Source organism: Salvelinus alpinus, chromosome 2 (genome assembly GCF_045679555.1).
Source record: "Salvelinus alpinus chromosome 2, SLU_Salpinus.1, whole genome shotgun sequence".
NCBI lineage: Eukaryota > Metazoa > Chordata > Actinopteri > Salmoniformes > Salmonidae > Salvelinus > Salvelinus alpinus.
Window position 1 is genome coordinate 18772006 of NC_092087.1, and position 19460 is coordinate 18791465.

Genomic DNA, 19460 nt, shown 5'->3' on the forward strand with positions numbered 1-19460 from the left:
TCTCTGCATCTGACGGCTGAGGTGGGGGGTGAGGGAGAGGGTGAGTTGGGGGGTGAGGATGGCGATATGGGCAGTGCGTGTTTTGGTCAGGTGTCCAGGCGTTTGGGAAGGCTGTTACGGCGCCTGCCTAAGTCTCGTTCCTGGAGTGACGGACTACGGATGCTCCGCAGAACCAGTTCCCACGGATCACTCATCACCTCTTCCTCAGGTATGGAGAGAGGGAGCTCCTCCAATGGTTCTCTCAATGAATGCATCCTTTTCTCAGGTCTGGAGAAGGAGGGAGATGGGAGGAAAGGAGAGAGAGAGGAAGAAAGAAAGAAGGAGGGAGATGGGAGGAAAGGAGAGAGAGAGGAAGAAAGAAAGAAGGAGGGAGATGGGAGGAAAGGAGAGAGAGAGGAAGAAAGAAAGAGAAGGAGGGAGATGGGAGGAAAGGAGAGAGAGAGGAAGGATGAAAGAGAAGGTGGAGGGTTGAGAGGAGTGTCAGAGAGTAAGATGGCAAGATATGGTAGATAGAGAACAGATAGCAGAAGATAAACAGAGAGAGGAATAAGAGGAAGATAAAGATAGAGGTGCTGGGTAGGAGTATTGTTACATTATGTCAAGAAAAGGACATCTCTACAATGACCCTTTTAACTACTGTATACTGTTACTCAGAATCTCTCTATCTCTCTGTCTTTTCCCTATCTCCCCCATATTTCTCCCGATAGATGACTCTGAACATCAAAATCATCTGATGATAAATGTGTTCTTATAAACCTTATTTGTAATCTGAGGGGACAATCCTATAAAACCAGATTCTAGATGTCTGCCTGTGGTCTGTACTGGGAATATGATATTAGAACTGACTGTTTAGGGGCCTGGAATGGAGTTTAGCATCGATCCTAGCGTTTTTGTTCACAGACTGGGAAAGACTGACGCAGTTGTGTCCAGTGATAAATACGGAGTGGGTATAGAGCGTAATACAAGGAGAACATGCTGTCTGCACAATGGTAGAAAAAAGACGAGGCTCCAGAGCCAGATTAACATAGTGAAATAAGAAATTGGACTGAAGTGTTTGTCTGCGTGCGCACATGCATCTGTGAGTGTGTGTACCATTTAACTCAATGGTGTGTGTATTGTGTGTGTGTCTTCTTCTAGAGCTGTCTGTGAAGGACTGATAAGCTGATTGATGTTTGGTCAGGACCTTATCAAAGGAACCAGAACATGTCACTACACCTGTATGATGTCACAGCCCTTAACTCTATTAACTACAATAAAACACAGTAAATATATATATATATATATATATATATATATATATATATATAGGCCACTGCAAAATGATCAATGAGGCCACTGCAAAATGATCAGTTTCTCTGGTTTTACTGTTTATAGGTATGTGTTTGGGTAAAATTATCATTTTTGTTTTATTCTATAAACTACAGACAACATTTCTCAAAAAATTAAAATATTGTCATTTAGAGCATTTATTTGCGGAAAATGACAAATGGTCAAAATAACAAAAAAGATGCAGTGTTGTCAGACCTCAAATAATGCAAAGAAAATAAGTTCATATTCATTTTTAAACAACTTAAATGCTCTAAATGACTTTTTATTTTTTGAGAAATGTTGTCTGTAGTTTATAGAATAAAACAAAAATGATAATTTTACCCAAACACATACCTATAAACAGTAAAACCAGAGAAACTGATCATTTTGCAGTGGCCTCTTCATTTTTTCCAGAGCTGTGTGTGTATATATATATATATTTACTTTTTTTATGCATTATTCCAGTAGACAAGGGACGGCCCTAGCCTTTTGGGGGCCCTAAGCGAGATTTGGTTGCGGGGGCCCCTTACCTCGGGGGCAAAACATTTTATTTGAAATTGCAACTTGTGTATTCTACTATTCTAACTCTCAAAAGTAAGTTGAGATATATATATATATATATATATATATATATACAGTACCAGTCAAAAGTTTGGACACCTACTCAATGAAGGGTTTTTCTTTATTTTGACTATTTTCTACATTGTAGAATAACAGTGAAGACATCAACACTATGAAATAACACATATGGGTTCATGTAGTAACCAAAAAAGTGTTAAACAAATCAAAATATATTTTATATTTGAGATTCTTCAAACTAGCCTCCCTTTGCCTTGATGACAGCTCTGCACACTCTTGGCACAGTTTTGGTTCAGCTTATGGGTTCAGGTTTGTTGGCTTTGGCTGGTGTAGGCTGGGTCAGTGGTCCATCCCTCCTCTAGAGAGTCATATCTATCAGGGCTAGTGGAGCAGTTGAAATATTTCATATATGGCCATGTACTGTTATAATCTCCACCTGGCACAGCCAGAAGAGGACTGGCCACCCCTCAGAGCCTGGTTCCTCTAGGTTTCTTTCTAGGTTCCTGCGTTTCTAGGGAGTTTTTCCTAGCCACTGTGCTTCTACATCTGCATTGCTTGCTGTTTGGGGTTTTAGGCTGGGCTTCTGTATAACACGTTGTGACATCAGCTGATGTAAAACAGGCTTTATAAATACATTTGATTGATATAACCTCACTTTAGGCCTAGAGCATAAAGAGCTTATTTAGATTAAAGCGGTTCCTTTTCTTCATCATGTTAGATGACTCTTTCCTACTGGCTGACTTCTCTTCTCCTCTAGCCGTAATTGTCATGATTTTGTATACTACGGCTTCTGTGATGAACTAACTGACTGACCAAGATGGCGGCTGGAATCCCATCCTCTTCCTGCACCAAAGTTCCCAATACCTCCCCCGCTGTCCACCACTCTGCCTTACCAATAGAAATATGTTGATTTTCTGTTTCTGTTGTTGTCTCTAGTGTCCTCCTGTCGAGGACCAGGAGTTTTATTATTTCAGGAAAACCTTATGACCTCCTATCTCTGAGTGTGTTAGTGTGTTTCTCTCCTTGGACTGTTACTTCCTCTGCCCGGCCACGCTGGTTATATTTGGTGTGTGTGTGTGGCACAGGCCTGACAGAGCGATTGTGTTTGTGTGCGCGCGCCGTGTCATACCATGAATTCTGTCTGAAATAGGTTGTAGAGAGGCGTGTGATTATCACCTTCAGAAATGCGCCCTAGCAAAATCACCTCATCCATTCTTTCAGACCTCTCACAGCATCTCTCTTTCATTGGCTAGCTCTAGTTCACTCAGAATCTCCCCACTGCTGTGTGTGGTGTCAGTTGTAGATATACACACAGATGTGTGTGACTATGTGATATGTGTGTGTGTTCTGTTAGATAATGTCCAGGCCTTCTCTCCTCTGTTTCCTGGGAGACAGGGACAGTTCTGTGTTTTGATTTGGCCTTGTCTCTTCTGTTGCCTAGGAGACAGGGTAAGTTCTCTGTTTTGGTTTGGCCTAGTCCCTTCTGTTTCCTGGGAAACAGGGACAGTTCTGTATTTTTGTTTGGCCATGTCTCTTCTGTTGCCTAGGAGACAGGGAAAGTTCTCAGTTTTGGTTCAGCCTTGTCTCTTCTGTTGCATGAGAGACAGGGACAGTTCTGTGTTTTGGTTCAGCCTTGTCTCTTCTGTTGCCTGAGAGACAGGGACAGTTCTGTGTTTAGGTTCAGCCTTGTCTCTTCTGTGTGAGCTGTAGCCTGTAAGAAATGTAAAAGGAAGGAAGGATGGAAGGAGGGAGGGATAGGATGAGGAGAGGAAGGTAGATTCAGATTGGTGTTACTGGATCCAGAACACACACACACACACACACACACACACACACACACACATGAGCTTCAAATGGGGATAGCAGCCAGTTTTGGTGTAGCTTATGGGTTAGAGTTTGTTGGCTTTGGCTGGTATAGGCTGGGTCAGAGCACAAGCTGTTTATTCAGGCTGTATCTAGGCTGGGTGAGCGGGCGATGGCCACAGGATGTATGTGAGGGAGAGAGGAACGGTGAAGAGTCTGTGATGCAGGAGAGGTGTGGTGGAAGAGGTGTGCGTGTACGTACAGTGTGAGCTGGGTTAGAGGCTGAAACTGTTTGTTTGATTGCGTGTGTAACTGCAGCAGTGCTACGCAGAGGGACATGGCCGGTCTCAAGGTTATAAAGGTTACAGCCTCCGGCAGCTGCTCTAGAAAGCAGCAGAAAAGGCTGCCGACGCAGCTGATTCTGACAAAGGAGGGAGGGGAGAAAGAAAGGGGTGTCAGCATAAAATGTCCTGGCGATTGTCAGGGGAGAGGAGAGGAGAGAGTGAGTATCTTTGAGTATCTTTGACAGAGCCATCAGGGTTTCCCCTCATTTCTAAAAGCCCCCCTGAGTTCCCAGTACTGCAGGGGATTCTACAGCTCTGACCACAGCACTGCTCAAGGAAGTAACACACTGCACCATAGTGTTGTGTCTTTGTAGGGGAAGGGATTATTCAGAACCCAGGAGAAAGGAGAGAGGTTATATGAGTTGTGCTGTGAAGTCCAGTGTTCTAATGGTGTGACTGTAGGAGCAGTGAGGTTCAGTACGGTAATGTTACAGTGGTGAGGCTGTAAGGGAAGTGACTGCTTGTTTGACAAGGAGGAGATTCCCTCTGTTGACTGGGGGAGTTAAGAGCTCAGAGCCTCAGGGGGGACTGCCTGACTGTGTGGAGTGTGTGAGCTCTCAGGAATGCTCACTGCATGTGCAATGCTCTTTAGGAATGTTGACAGACAGACAGACAGACAGGCAGACAGGCAGGCAGGCTTCACAACGTTTTTAACATTTGAAGAAAATGGCGGGAAATATGCAGGTGAAGTCCGACGAGAACGGATACAAATGTATTGCTTTAACTAATTATGACAAATGTTGAGCAATGTAATAAAATAAAGACTTTTCAAATAAGTTACGTTACACATTATTTTGGCAGAAAATTTGTTAGCTATGCTATCCTTACAAACCACATAGCATATCATTACAGCAGTATGTACCGGTATGTTAGCTACGCTATCCTTACAAACCACATAGCATATCATTACAGCAGTATGTACCGGTATGTTAGCTACGCTATCCTTACAAACCACATAGCATATCATTACAGCAGTATGTACCGGTATGTTAGCTACGCTGTCCTTACAAACCACATAGCATATCATTACAGCAGTATGTACCGGTATGTTAGCTACGCTATCCTTACAAACCACATAGCATATCATTACAGCAGTATGTACCGGTATGTTAGCTACTCTGTCCTTACAAACCACATAGCATATCATTACAGCAGTATGTACCGGTATATTAGCTACGCTGTCCTTACGAACCACATAGCATATCATTACAGCAGTATGTACCGGTATGTTAGCTACGCTATCCTTACGAACCACATAGCATATCATTACAGCAGTATGTACCGGTATGTTAGCTACGCTGTCCTTACAAACCACATAGCATATCATTACAGCAGTATGTACCGGTATGTTAGCTGGCTACCTAATGTTAGTTGGCTACTAATACATCAAACTTGCCAGTATATGAACTATATGCTATCTAACTACCCAACATTTATTGACTTGATTATTCATGTCATTCTTAGCTTAGCTAAGTGGTATAGTCGTTGTGCGTTCTCAATGAACATTGTTAATTCGGGTGTGTTCGTAAATTCGCTCTACTCTGATTTCAGAGCACTGTGTGCGTGCCTCTTTGGTCCCTTTGGTGTCTGTTGTCCCAACAGCTCTTAATACCAGTCATTTTCTGTCATGGAATGATTACCCTTCCATAGAAAAGGAAAAGGGGTGCTGACACCCTCTCTCTTTCTCTCTCTCTTTCTATTTCCCTCTTTCCCTCCCTCTCTCTCTTTCTCTTGCTTTCCCTTTCTCTCTCTCTCTCTCTCCCCCTCTCTCTTTCCCCCACTCTCTCGCTCTCTCTCTCACGTTCCTCCCTCTCTCTCTTTCCTCCTCTCTCTCTTTCTCTCTTTCTATGTCTCTCTCTCTTTCTTTTCATCCTCTGTCATTCCAGTTTCCCTTATTTCTTTTCCCTGAGGGGATTTCCAACTGCCCCTGTCCCTACTGAAGAGAGGGTTTGGAAATTCCAGCTCTGTCTGTTAGAGGTTTGATGTGTCTGTTAGATATGGGCTTTTTCAGGTAAATCCTGTGAGAAACATGAAGGCCCTGTGTTACCACTCAGGCTCCATCCTCACTGCAGATAGAGGATATTGACTACATCATCAGCTCTCTGCACCCGCTCCTCTCTCTCCCTCGTCCTCATCTCCCCCACGTCTCTTTCCCTCCCTTCCTCTCTCTCCCTCGTCCTCATCTCCCCCACGTCTCTTTCCCTCCCTTCCTCTCTCTCCCTCGTCCTCATCTCCCCCACGTCTCTTTCCCTCCCTTCCTCTCTCTCCTCTGCCATGGGTGTGTCCCTATGTCCAGTCTAGTGAGACAATGCTCAAGGAGCCAGACAAACTCAGCTCATCTCTGCGTCTGTAACCCGAGACGCCCTGTGTGTGTGTGTGACCTGTGTTGGACCAGGTGATACGGAGGGGATGAGGGGGGAGGAAGGCATGGGCGTGTTTGTGATGACCAAAGAAGGGTACAGTATGATTTCTGATTTTTATTCAATATCCCCATTAGCTGCTGAAGAGACAGCAGCTGTTCTTCCTGGGGTCCACACAAAACACAGAACATGACCAAATGCAGAACACTAATGGACAACAACAGCAACACACATTTAAACTAAGAACACCACAACCAAATAACAACACTACTACTTCAAAAAATAACAAGAAGAAGAAAACAAAGAAAAACAAACACATTTAAAATACTAAGATGAATGTGTGGGTGTGTGTGGAGTGTGTGTCTCTCTCTTCACAGTCCACGTTGCTGCTTGAGGTGGTGTTCTATCTGTAATTCTGCATTCTGTGCAGATTAGCAAAGTCAGGAAGGCAGACAGACAGATGGACGGACGGACGGACTGACAGACAGATGCTGGGCGATGGATGGGGGGGACATACACTATGTTTACTGTTAAACTCTGTGTAGGGAAGGGAAAGGGGGATACCTAGTCAGTTGTACAACTGAATGATTCAACTGAAATGTGTCTTCCGCATTTAACCCAACCCCTTTGAGTTAGAGAGAGGTGCGGGAGGCTGCCATAATCGACATCCACGTCTTCGACGCCCGGGGACCGGTTTAACTGCCTTGCTCAGGGGCAGAACGACAGATTTTTATCTTGTCAGCTCGGGGATTCGATCCAGCAACCTTTCGGTTACTGGCCCAACGCTCTAACCACTAGGTGGTAGAGTTGGGGGGTATTGGGGGACAGGGAAGAGAAAATTTAACAAAGGTTATAGGGAGGTGTAGAGGGGATGGGAAGGGCTAGGGGTCAGGGGTAGGTGGGTAGAGGGGTACAGTGCAGGCAGTAGGGGGTCGACAGCAGAGGGGTTTAGACGATAATGACCCTAATGAATAGGGGGGCGGCGAAGGTTTACTCACTAATAGTCCTAACGTGTGTTCTGGGGGTCTTAACAGGACCTCCTGGGGGTCTCCGGGGGGCGTTGAGTTCTCTAATTCTCTGTTTGGGGCATTAAACTGTGTCCCCCTCTGCGCTGCAGAGACACACAGGCTGACACACATAGCCGCGTTCATCTGTGTTTAGATCTGTGTTCAGACGGGTTCAGGCTGTGTTCAGCTGCGTTCAGGCTGTGTTCAGACGGGTTCAGGCTGTGTTCAGGCTGTGTTCAGCTGCGTTCAGGCTATGTTCAGCTGCGTTCGGGCTGTGTTCATCTGGGTTCGGGCTGTGTTCAGACGGGTTCAGGCGCGTTCGGGCTGTGTTCATCTGGGTTCGGGCTGTGTTCATCTGGGTTCGGGCTGTGTTCATCTGGGTTCGGGCTGTGTTCATCTGGGTTCGGGCTGTGTTCAGCTGCGTTTGGGCTGGGTTCAGCCGGGTTCGGGCTGTGTTCAGACTGCTTAGCTGAAGTTAGGAGTATGTCTTTATTCTCTTCTTACTGTTGCTTTCTCTGCACACCCAGCGGGTCACTTCAGGATGCAACAGTTTATCAACAACAAGGTGTGCGTGTGTGTGTGTGTGTGTGTGTGTGTGTGTGTGTGTGTGTGTGTGAGTGTGTTTTGTGTGTGTACAGTATGTCTGTACAGTATATGTACAGTGTGTGTGAACGTTCTCAGTGTGGGAATAAGGCGAACCCCAAGGTTGAACCTCAGGCCTGGTGTCTGTCTGTCCTCCCCTGTTGACAGTAGTGAATCAGAAAATCGAATCAAAACAAATGTATTAGTCACATGCTTCATAAACAACAGGTGTAGACTAACGGTGAAATGCTTAGTTACGGGCCCTTCCCAACCATGCAGAGTTAAAGATACATTTTTGTATAAAAAATAGAAATAGTGACACGTCTTTCTACGCCTGTTACTTAAACAAACAGGCTTGAACTGATCCTTATTCTAGGAAGATGAACCAATCAGTGCAGCACCTAGCTCAGACCTACCCTGGTGAATGGTGGACTGAGGTCCTGTCTGCCTGATTGGAATGTAACATGCTGATAGGGTGTTACTAAACATGAGGGGTGAGATGTGAAAAGGAGGACAGGATGGGAGAGTCTCTCCTCCCAAAACGCAGTGTTTTGGATTGGCCTGCTCTCTCTCTCTCTCTCTGTCTGTCTGTCTCTCTATCTCTGTCTCTCTCTATGTCTCTCTCTCTATGTCTCTCTCTCTATGTCTCTCTCTCTATGTCTCTCTCTAATTTCAATTCAATTTAAGGGCTTTATTGGCATGGGAAACATATGTTAACATTGACAAAGCAAGTGAACTAGATCAATCTCTTTTTCTCTCTCTCTCTCTCTATTTCCATCAACACAGTCTCTCTCTCTTTCCCAGACACCTCCCTCCTATCAGCAAGGCATCCGTCCCTCACACTCACTCATCGGTCAGGCTGTTACAGAGAGGATTCGTTACCTTAGTTACCGTGCTGCCCTGTAGCCTTCGCATTATGTGTAGCCTCAGATTGTATGAGCTGGTGGGAGAACAGTGTCCCAATAGTGTTACATTGCCTCTTCTCATTCCTTTATGACCTCAGATCTGAAAACACTCTGGAGTGGCTGTCTTTTCTATGTGTAGGCTGTGTTGCTCTGTAGTGGCTGTCTTTTCTATGTGTATTTTCTATGTGTTGGCTGTGTTGCTCTGTAGTGGCTGTCTTTTCTATGTGTAGGCTGTGTTGCTGTACTCTGCCCTCACTACCTGTGCGATGTTAGCTCTTTAACACCCTCTAGTGACATCTGTGCATTAATACAACAGATAGAGCATTCACTTCAGTGAGGAGAAACCTGTAAATCAACCACTACAGTTATGTACAGAGAGCAGCCTCTAGGTGGAGCCACATGAACACAGAGCTCTCAGGCAGATCTCTCAATGAAATGTCAAGTCCACAACAGCAGATTAGATTCTATCAGCCTGAAATATTGTGAAAATGCATATTGAAACTGTTGGGAGGTACCTGATTATTTCATCTTAGTTTGGATTGGTGTGAGTCTTGTCATTGTTAGATTGATATCGTGTGTGTCTGTGTGTGTGTTATTGGAAAACATGTGTGTTGTTGAGGATCTTCTTGACCCTGACTCACTCTACTGCTCTGATAGAAAGACAGAGGTTTCTGCCTGCTGGCTACATGATTAGTATGCGACTCCTCAATAGACTCACATTACCCATTACCCCAGAACAGTGTGCTCGCAGACTCTGTCACCATTACAGTCCGGTACACCAGGACAAGGGTGATACTAACGGCCAAACACTGAGTTCCAAGGAAAATGCTTTATCATTGCTGCTCTCTAATTGGTGCCCTGTGTGTGGATCCAGTCATTGATTGGTCTGTTTGTGTGTCTGTCAGACTGCAGCTACACCTGTCACCTGGAGTGTGAGGGGCGGGTCCAGCTGGACTGCAACCAGAGAGACAGCAACCCACAGGAAACTCCATCTCCCAGAAGACACTGCTCCACGCCTCCTCAGTACAAGGTGAGACAGATCTAGAGCTAAGTGAATCAGGTGTACTGTGTAGTTGGGGTTGTTGTAAGTCGCTCTGGATAAGAGCGTCTGCTAAATGACTTAAATGTAATGTAAATGTTGTAGGTCACAAGCTGTTTGACAGGATGCTGCTGGTCATGTTGGCTGTGAAGCACTTGATGTGCAGGCACACAGAAAGTCAATGCAGCAGAGTAGGACATGCACGGATGCACACACACCACACACACACTCAGGAGACAAAGACATAACATCCACTCAATCACTATAGATTTTCCACTATTGATCCACTATTCTTGTGAGCGTAAAGCAATGCTCTGCAGGGTCAGGAGATGCCCCTCTGTTCCTTTAGCCTTTATCATCCCTGCTGTATATCTGGCTGTCGTTCTGGCTGTTCCTCTCTCAGTGATGGTGTGTTTGTTGGTATTTGGGATGTGATTTTCAGTGGATTAATTTTGTTGAGTCCGAGGTTGTTAATTAACTAATAGGGATCCTCCTGAGGCAATGTTTTCCTTTTCACACTTTCAGAACCCCACTCTCCTGTCTCTCTATCTCTCTCCTCTCTCACACATTTGGAGTAAAAATGTTCTCTGAGCACATATTTCATGCCCCTCACACATTTGCAACTCATGGTGCCCATCCTCTCCACCTATGATGTCGACTCCTCCCCCTACTCTCCTGCTTCCCCTCCCTTCCTACCCTCTCTAATTTGTATATTTTTTTAAATTTTATTTTACCTTTATTTAACTAGGCAAGTCAGTTAAAGAACAAATTCTTATTTTCAATGACGGTCTAGGAACAGGGGGTTAACTGCCTTCTTCAGGGGCAGAATTACAGATTTGTACCTTGTCAGCTTGGAGATTCGAACTTGCAACCTTTTGGTTACTAGTCCAATGGTTTAACCACTAGGCTATGCTGCCGCCCCTAAGGGCTGTTAGCGTAAGTGCTAACAGTAGCGTCAGTCCTCATTTCCTCAGACCCGTCTCTCTGCCTAGGGTGGCATATGCTCAGTCATTAGCCTAGCCGTAGCCTTACCCCAGCCTTCCTGGCTGCGCTGTCTCTGTGAGTCTGGGAGAAGAGCAGAGCATGGGGAGGGTGGGGGAGACAGCCCTGCAGAGAGCTAAACTACTCCTCACCCCCCCAGAGCTACTCCAAACATTCCCCAGCCTTCTGTCTGACCTGTCACAGAATTCATCTGCTGTGTGTGTGCATGTTGCTGTGCTCTCTGTGTCAGTCTCTCAGGGTGTGTATGCTCTTTGTGTTTATATAACCTCTCTTTTGAGGATGAACACTGTGCTTTGGCAAGCAAGTTGCTTTAGCTAACTATGTGTGTGTTATAGTGGCCCTACAGGGTTGTGAGTACAGGAAGCCTTGTTGGTCACATGATGAGGGCCAAACTCTTGGTAAAGTTGTTGGTCTCTATGAGCACAGATATATTAGCTGCCTGTCTGCATTCACTGACTTCCTCTACCTGTAGTATAGTCTAATACGCACCCGAACACAGAAACCAGAAAATGGCTTTCTTACTTCCTGCTTTCGTGTTAGCACACTCAAATCTTGTTGATTAGGTTTTGAGGTCATAAATATTTGCAGGTGTTCACAAATACGCACACACACACGCAAACACGCGTACACACACGCACAGTCACACTCATGCACATATTCTGTATGAAGTAGAACTGTGTCTCCCTCTCAAATGAATATCTAGCCTTCTCTGAGTTGAGTGTGTTTATGTGTGAGCATGTGAAGAGTTAGTCATTTAGCAGATGCTCTTATCCAGAGCGACTTACAATAAGTGCATTTATCTTAAGATAGCTAGGTGAGACAACCACATATCAGAGTCATCTTAAGATAGCTAGGTGAGACAACATATCAGAGTCATCTTAAGATAGCTAGGTGAGACAACCACATATCAGAGTCATCTTAAGATAGCTAGGTGAGACAACAACATATCAGAGTCATCTTAAGATAGCTAGGTGAGACAACCACATATCAGAGTCATCTTAAGATAGCTAGGTGAGACAACCACATATCAGAGTCATCTTAAGATAGCTAGGTGAGACAACATATCAGAGTCATCTTAAGATAGCTAGGTGAGACAACCACATATCAGAGTCATCTTAAGATAGCTAGGTGAGACAACCACATATCAGAGTCATCTTAAGATAGCTAGGTGAGACAACAACATATCAGAGTCATCTTAAGATAGCTAGGTGAGACAACCACATATCAGAGTCATCTTAAGATAGCTAGGTGAGACAACCACATATCAGAGTCATCTTAAGATAGCTAGGTGAGACAACAACATATCAGAGTCATCTTAAGATAGCTAGGTGAGACAACCACATATCAGAGTCATCTTAAGATAGCTAGGTGAGACAACCACATATCAGAGTCATCTTAAGATAGCTAGGTGAGAGAACAACATATCAGAGTCATCTTAAGATAGCTAGGTGAGACAACCACATATCAGAGTCATCTTAAGATAGCTAGGTGAGACAACCACATATCAGAGTCATCTTAAGATAGCTAGGTGAGACAACAACATATCAGAGTCATCTTAAGATAGCTAGGTGAGACAACCACATATCAGAGTCATCTTAAGATAGCTAGGTGAGACAACCACATATCAGAGTCATCTTAAGATAGCTAGGTGAGACAACCACATATCAGAGTCATCTTAAGATAGCTAGGTGAGACAACCACATATCAGAGTCATCTTAAGATAGCTAGGTGAGACAACAACATATCAGAGTCATCTTAAGATAGCTAGGTGAGACAACCACATATCAGAGTCATCTTAAGATAGCTAGGTGAGACAACCACATATCAGAGTCATCTTAAGATAGCTAGGTGAGAGAACAACATATCAGAGTCATCTTAAGATAGCTAGGTGAGACAACAACATATCAGAGTCATCTTAAGTTAGCTAGGTGAGACAACCACATATCAGAGTCATCTTAAGTTAGCTAGGTGAGACAACCACATATCAGAGTCATCTTAAGATAGCTAGGTGAGACAACAACATATCAGAGTCATCTTAAGATAGCTAGGTGAGACAACCACATATCAGAGTCATCTTAAGATAGCTAGGTGAGACAACATATCAGAGTCATCTTAAGATAGCTAGGTGAGACAACCACATATCAGAGTCATCTTAAGATAGCTAGGTGAGAGAACAACATATCAGAGTCATCTTAAGATAGCTAGGTGAGACAACCACATATCAGAGTCATCTTAAGATAGCTAGGTGAGACAACCACATATCAGAGTCATCTTAAGATAGCTAGGTGAGACAACCACATATCAGAGTCATCTTAAGATAGCTAGGTGAGACAACCACATATCAGAGTCATCTTAAGATAGCTAGGTGAGACAACATATCAGAGTCATCTTAAGATAGCTAGGTGAGACAACCACATATCAGAGTCATCTTAAGATAGCTAGGTGAGACAACCACATATCAGAGTCATCTTAAGATAGCTAGGTGAGACAACAACATATCAGAGTCATCTTAAGATAGCTAGGTGAGACAACATATCAGAGTCATCTTAAGATAGCTAGGTGAGACAACCACATATCAGAGTCATCTTAAGATAGCTAGGTGAGACAACCACATATCAGAGTCATCTTAAGATAGCTAGGTGAGACAACCACATATCAGAGTCATCTTAAGATAGCTAGGTGAGACAACAACATATCAGAGTCATCTTAAGATAGCTAGGTGAGACAACCACATATCAGAGTCATCTTAAGATAGCTAGGTGAGACAACCACATATCAGAGTCATCTTAAGATAGCTAGGTGAGACAACCACATATCAGAGTCATCTTAAGATAGCTAGGTGAGACAACCACATATCAGAGTCATCTTAAGATAGCTAGGTGAGACAACCACATATCAGAGTCATCTTAAGATAGCTAGGTGAGACAACCACATATCAGAGTCATCTTAAGATAGCTAGGTGAGACAACCACATATCAGAGTCATCTTAAGATAGCTAGGTGAGACAACCACATATCAGAGTCATCTTAAGATAGCTAGGTGAGACAACCACATATCAGAGTCATCTTAAGATAGCTAGGTGAGACAACCACATATCAGAGTCATCTTAAGATAGCTAGGTGAGACAACCACATATCAGAGTCATCTTAAGATAGCTAGGTGAGACAACAACATATCAGAGTCATCTTAAGATAGCTAGGTGAGACAACAACATATCAGAGTCATCTTAAGATAGCTAGGTGAGACAACCACATATCAGAGTCATCTTAAGATAGCTAGGTGAGACAACCACATATCAGAGTCATCTTAAGATAGCTAGGTGAGACAACCACATATCAGAGTCATCTTAAGATAGCTAGGTGAGACACACATATCAGAGTCATCTTAAGATAGCTAGGTGAGACAACCACATATCAGAGTCATCTTAAGATAGCTAGGTGAGACAACAACATATCAGAGTCATCTTAAGATAGCTAGGTGAGACAACATATCAGAGTCATCTTAAGATAGCTAGGTGAGACAACAACATATCAGAGTCATCTTAAGATAGCTAGGTGAGACAACAACATATCAGAGTCATCTTAAGATAGCTAGGTGAGACAACCACATATCAGAGTCATCTTAAGATAGCTAGGTGAGACAACCACATATCAGAGTCATCTTAAGATAGCTAGGTGAGACAACCACATATCAGAGTCATCTTAAGATAGCTAGGTGAGACAACCACATATCAGAGTCATCTTAAGATAGCTAGGTGAGAGAACAACATATCAGAGTCATCTTAAGATAGCTAGGTGAGACAACCACATATCAGAGTCATCTTAAGATAGCTAGGTGAGACAACCACATATCAGAGTCATCTTAAGATAGCTAGGTGAGACAACCACATATCAGAGTCATCTTAAGATAGCTAGGTGAGACAACCACATATCAGAGTCATCTTAAGATAGCTAGGTGAGACAACCACATATCAGAGTCATCTTAAGATAGCTAGGTGAGACAACCACATATCAGAGTCATCTTAAGATAGCTAGGTGAGACAACCACATATCAGAGTCATCTTAAGATAGCTAGGTGAGACAACCACATATCAGAGTCATCTTAAGATAGCTAGGTGAGACAACCACATATCAGAGTCATCTTAAGATAGCTAGGTGAGACAACCACATATCAGAGTCATCTTAAGATAGCTAGGTGAGACAACAACATATCAGAGTCATCTTAAGATAGCTAGGTGAGACAACCACATATCAGAGTCATCTTAAGATAGCTAGGTGAGAGAACAACATATCAGAGTCATCTTAAGATAGCTAGGTGAGACAACCACATATCAGAGTCATCTTAAGATAGCTAGGTGAGACAACCACATATCAGAGTCATCTTAAGATAGCTAGGTGAGACAACAACATATCAGAGTCATCTTAAGATAGCTAGGTGAGACAACCACATATCAGAGTCATCTTAAGATAGCTAGGTGAGACAACCACATATCAGAGTCATCTTAAGATAGCTAGGTGAGAGAACAACATATCAGAGTCATCTTAAGATAGCTAGGTGAGAGAACAACATATCAGAGTCATCTTAAGATAGCTAGGTGAGACAACAACATATGAGTCAAATTTACAGGATACGAACATTTAATTCCAGTTTAACAATGTGTGTATATATATATAGTGTTTAGCAAATAACCATAATTTACACATCTTTAAAATCTGTGAATTAAAAAATCTGAGAACAGTAATATTTTACACACATGAAGCAATCATTTCTGATGAAAAAACACATGGGAAATATTGGTGGACGTAGTGTTTTTGAAATAAAGTCTTCATGTGTAAATCAGTGTCTTTGTTTCTGTTGTGATTCACTCTATGTTCTCAAAACACACTCTGACACTGCATAGAGTGGGCCGGATAACACACACGCACGCAACACACACACACACACGCACACACATCTCCCTCATTGTTTTTAGCGAGTGAGATAACCAAGCACGCCTCCAGTAAGGAGCTGGAAACTGTAGCCTTGCCAAATACCACACAGTGATACGTGCCTGTGTGTTAGCTTAGGCCTGCAGTGTGTTAGCTGTAGCCTGGAGTCATGTTAAACTCTTGTCTGGTGTGTGCAGGCTGCCCAGTGTTTTGACCTCCATCCAGACCAGTGGTTGGAATGGGCATCGGAGCTGGAGGAGTACACTATTATTGTACCATAGAGATGATTAGAGATGACAGCTTCTTCCTCTTCTACTCCCTACTCTCTCTTCTCCTCTCTCTTCCCCCTCTCTCTGTCTTCTTCTTTCCCTCTTTCTCTTTCTTTCTCTCTTTCTTTGGTGCTTACACAAGCAGAGATCAATCCCCTTTTCGTCAATACCTCCACAGAGTTAATGCGTCTCATTGAGTGAGACTGGAGCCTAATTCACTGGGCTTTATCGACTGTGGCCTGGCAGGAGGGCTGAAATAGAATGGTGAGGGCCTGGTCTGTCAATGAGCTCCTCTTATTCCCCCTACCACCCACTGTCCCCTCTGTCTCCCTCCACAGTGATGATGGTAATGGTGTTGAATCTGCCATCAGCTGATACTGACCTGACAGGCAGACAGGCAGTTCTCTGGCTCCATCTCTTTAATGGAGGATCTTTCTCCTCTGACATAACAGCTTCCTTCTCTCTGAAAGACTGACAGAGTCCACCTGATCAACCGTCTGTCAATCTTAATTTCTTAATGATATATATTTTTTTAAAGGCTGTAGATAAATATTGCTCTCTGACACACACGTGCGTGCACACACACACATAAAATTCATTTTCATTCAAAATCCTATTTTACCTAACCCTAACCTTGACCATTAACCCCTAAACCTAATTCTAAACCTAACCCTAAATGAATTAATAAATGCTTACAATTCCTCTTTATGGAATTAGACCTAAAATGAATTTCTCTGAGATAAATTTCTTCATCATTACTGTGTGTGTGTGTTTGCGTGCAATGCATGCATCTATCTGTGTGTTTTTTGGCATGCTTATAAGAGTGTATAATGCTGTTCTAATGCAGTAGTAAACAGAAGGTTATTATACATGTGGAGGTTTATCTCATACAGCTGCAGCACTAAGGCAGAGCACACAGCAGACATATTACTGTGGCTTCCTGCTCATGCATATCAAGTGTTATGAGCTATGAGACCACATCTCTCACTCTCTCCCTGTCTCGCTCACTCTATGGATTTCAATTCAATTTCAATTTATGGTGCTTTATTGGCATAGGAAACAAATGTTTACATTGCCAAAGCAAGTGAAATAGATATTAAACAAAAGTGAAATAAACAATACAAAAATAACAGTAAACATTACACTTGAGAGAGAGATTTTTTCTGCCTGTCTTTGTGAAACGGAGAAGAGTAAGGTATTCTCGTTCACCAGGGACCCTGGAGCCACTGACCTGAACTACAGCTACCAGAGTGTGTTTGTGTGAGAGAGAGCCTGTCAGAGTAATTGATGTGTGAGCGTGTGCCTGTATGGGTAAGCAGCAGTAGCCTGCTAGAGCAATTTGTGTGTGTGTGCACCCATTCACGGCTCTTATCAGCTGAACAGTACACACAGCGGTAGGGTAGGAGGGGGTTGAGGGAGCAGTATGTGGGGCATTCTCAGGTGAGCAGTGCTGTAATTGGAGGCTAAGCTTTGATACTCTGACTCTGTGACACCGGTATGTGTGTGTGATACCGGTGTCAGAGAACACATGACAGGAGGAAGTGACACATCTCTACTCGCGCTCTCCGATTTCCTGAAGCCTCTCTGGTGGAACGCTGTACGGACCCAAATCTAAGCCGACCTCCCCTCTCCTCTCTCTTCACCTCTGATCCTGTAGTCCAAGCCTATCTGGATACCTACAGACACAGGACTGTGAACGACCGGCAGTGGATGCTTGTATTGAGAGAACTGAGCGATACTTGGACTGTGAGCTTTAGTGGTGTGTGTCCATATACTGAGCTACCAAGGGACTGGCTGTGGATGTGAAGAGCTCTAGGACTGAGCATTGTGAACAGTGTGTGTTGCTGAATGCCTCTACAGGCAGAGAATCCCCCCCTTGGGAACAATCAGATTTCCTCCTGCGGCTCTGCTGGGTGTCTATAGGCAGCCGAGGGCTCGTATTTAACTCCTAAATGACTGGCAGCAACAGCATGAGCAGCGGCTACTGCAGTCTGGACGAGGAGGGCGAAGACTTCACCTTCTTCACCGCAAAGACCACCTTCTTCCGCCAGCCCAAAAAGCTGGTTAAGGTACGACACAGATAAAGAGATGGAGGGAGGGGTTGTGTCAGTTTTGATGTCAACAATATTCAGCTGAAAAAGGAGAAGCATTGAGTTAAGAGGAAGTAGGCACTAGAGGTCTTCACAGGTCCAAAAAGTTGGACCCGTTCCAAAATGAACCTGGGGCTTTGCATAAATATTTTTGGGAAATATAGAGACACATTATGAACGGACCTGAGGACAACTAGCTAGGTTATTTATCATCAAATATGATTACGTAGTACCTGTCTTGACTACATCAAATGTTAGCTAGCTAGGCTAACTGAGGTTGCAGTGCATGTGCTTTCTGATCCTACAGTTACAAATCACAACAACTCCATTCAGAATATGTAGCAGCCTACCTGTTAGCTCTTGGTTATTGTAGCCTATCCTTCTCCTTTAACTTTAATTCCGTCTTTTTTAAAGATATGTCCTATCTTTTGCCACACAAGGAACAAGGCAATATGGCTGTAGCCTATTGCCACGTTGATGATTGGCCAACAACAACAACAAGCTCCACTCTCGTGAAAAGCGAGAGCAGCAGTATAAATTATAAACTGTCTACTGCAGCAGTCATGTTCGGACCTGTACGGTCCCTTCCGGACAAGTCAGTTAAAGTTACACATACCCGAGACCCGTGACAATCATATCAGATCCAACCCAGACCAGTGACATTATTTAGAATTCTGGATCCAGACCCACTCGGGTCTCGGTATTCGGGTACAGGTGGACCCTTGAAGACCTCTTGTAGGCACACCTCACGCCTGTTTTACTGTGTGTGTGTGTGTGTGCATGTACATGCATGCGTGTGTGTGTGTAACAGTATTGCTACCATTCATCTCCTTACCCCTACTATCTCCCACGAAGCATTGTTACCTATCGCTCCACAAAAGCCACGGCCCTTGCAGAGCAAGGGGAACAACTACTTCACGGTCTCAGAGCGAGTGACGTCACCGATCTGAAATGCTACTAGCGCGCACCCCGCTAACTAGCTAGCCATTTCACACCGGATACACTCACCCCCCCTTTTGACCTCTGCCTTTTCTGCAGCAACCAGTGATCCGGGTCAACAGCATCAATGTAACAGTATAGCTTCCATCCCTCTCCTCACCCCTACCTGGGCTCGAACTAGGGACCCTCTGCACACATCAACAACTGACACCCTCGAAGCACCGTTACCCATCGCTCCACAAAACCCGCGGCCCTTGCAGAACAAGGGGAACAATTACTTCACGGTCTCAGAGCGAGTGACGTCA

At 44.0% G+C, this 19460-nt stretch overlaps 1 protein-coding gene across 4 annotated transcripts in view; it reads left to right on the top strand.

The window, feature by feature from the left end:
• Positions 1-19460, top strand: part of LOC139555684 (ras association domain-containing protein 5-like) — a 42907-nt gene that overhangs the window by 13221 nt on the left and 10226 nt on the right. For 2 of the 4 annotated variants that reach the window (XM_071369186.1, XM_071369185.1), the window contains exon 2: positions 9794-9918. In XM_071369186.1, coding sequence (XP_071225287.1) covers positions 9794-9918 — 125 coding nt within the window. Of the gene's footprint in view, positions 1-9793; positions 9919-17521; positions 18196-19460 lie in introns of those variants that run through there. The other 2 variants (XM_071369187.1, XM_071369188.1) reach the window with 2 other exon arrangements.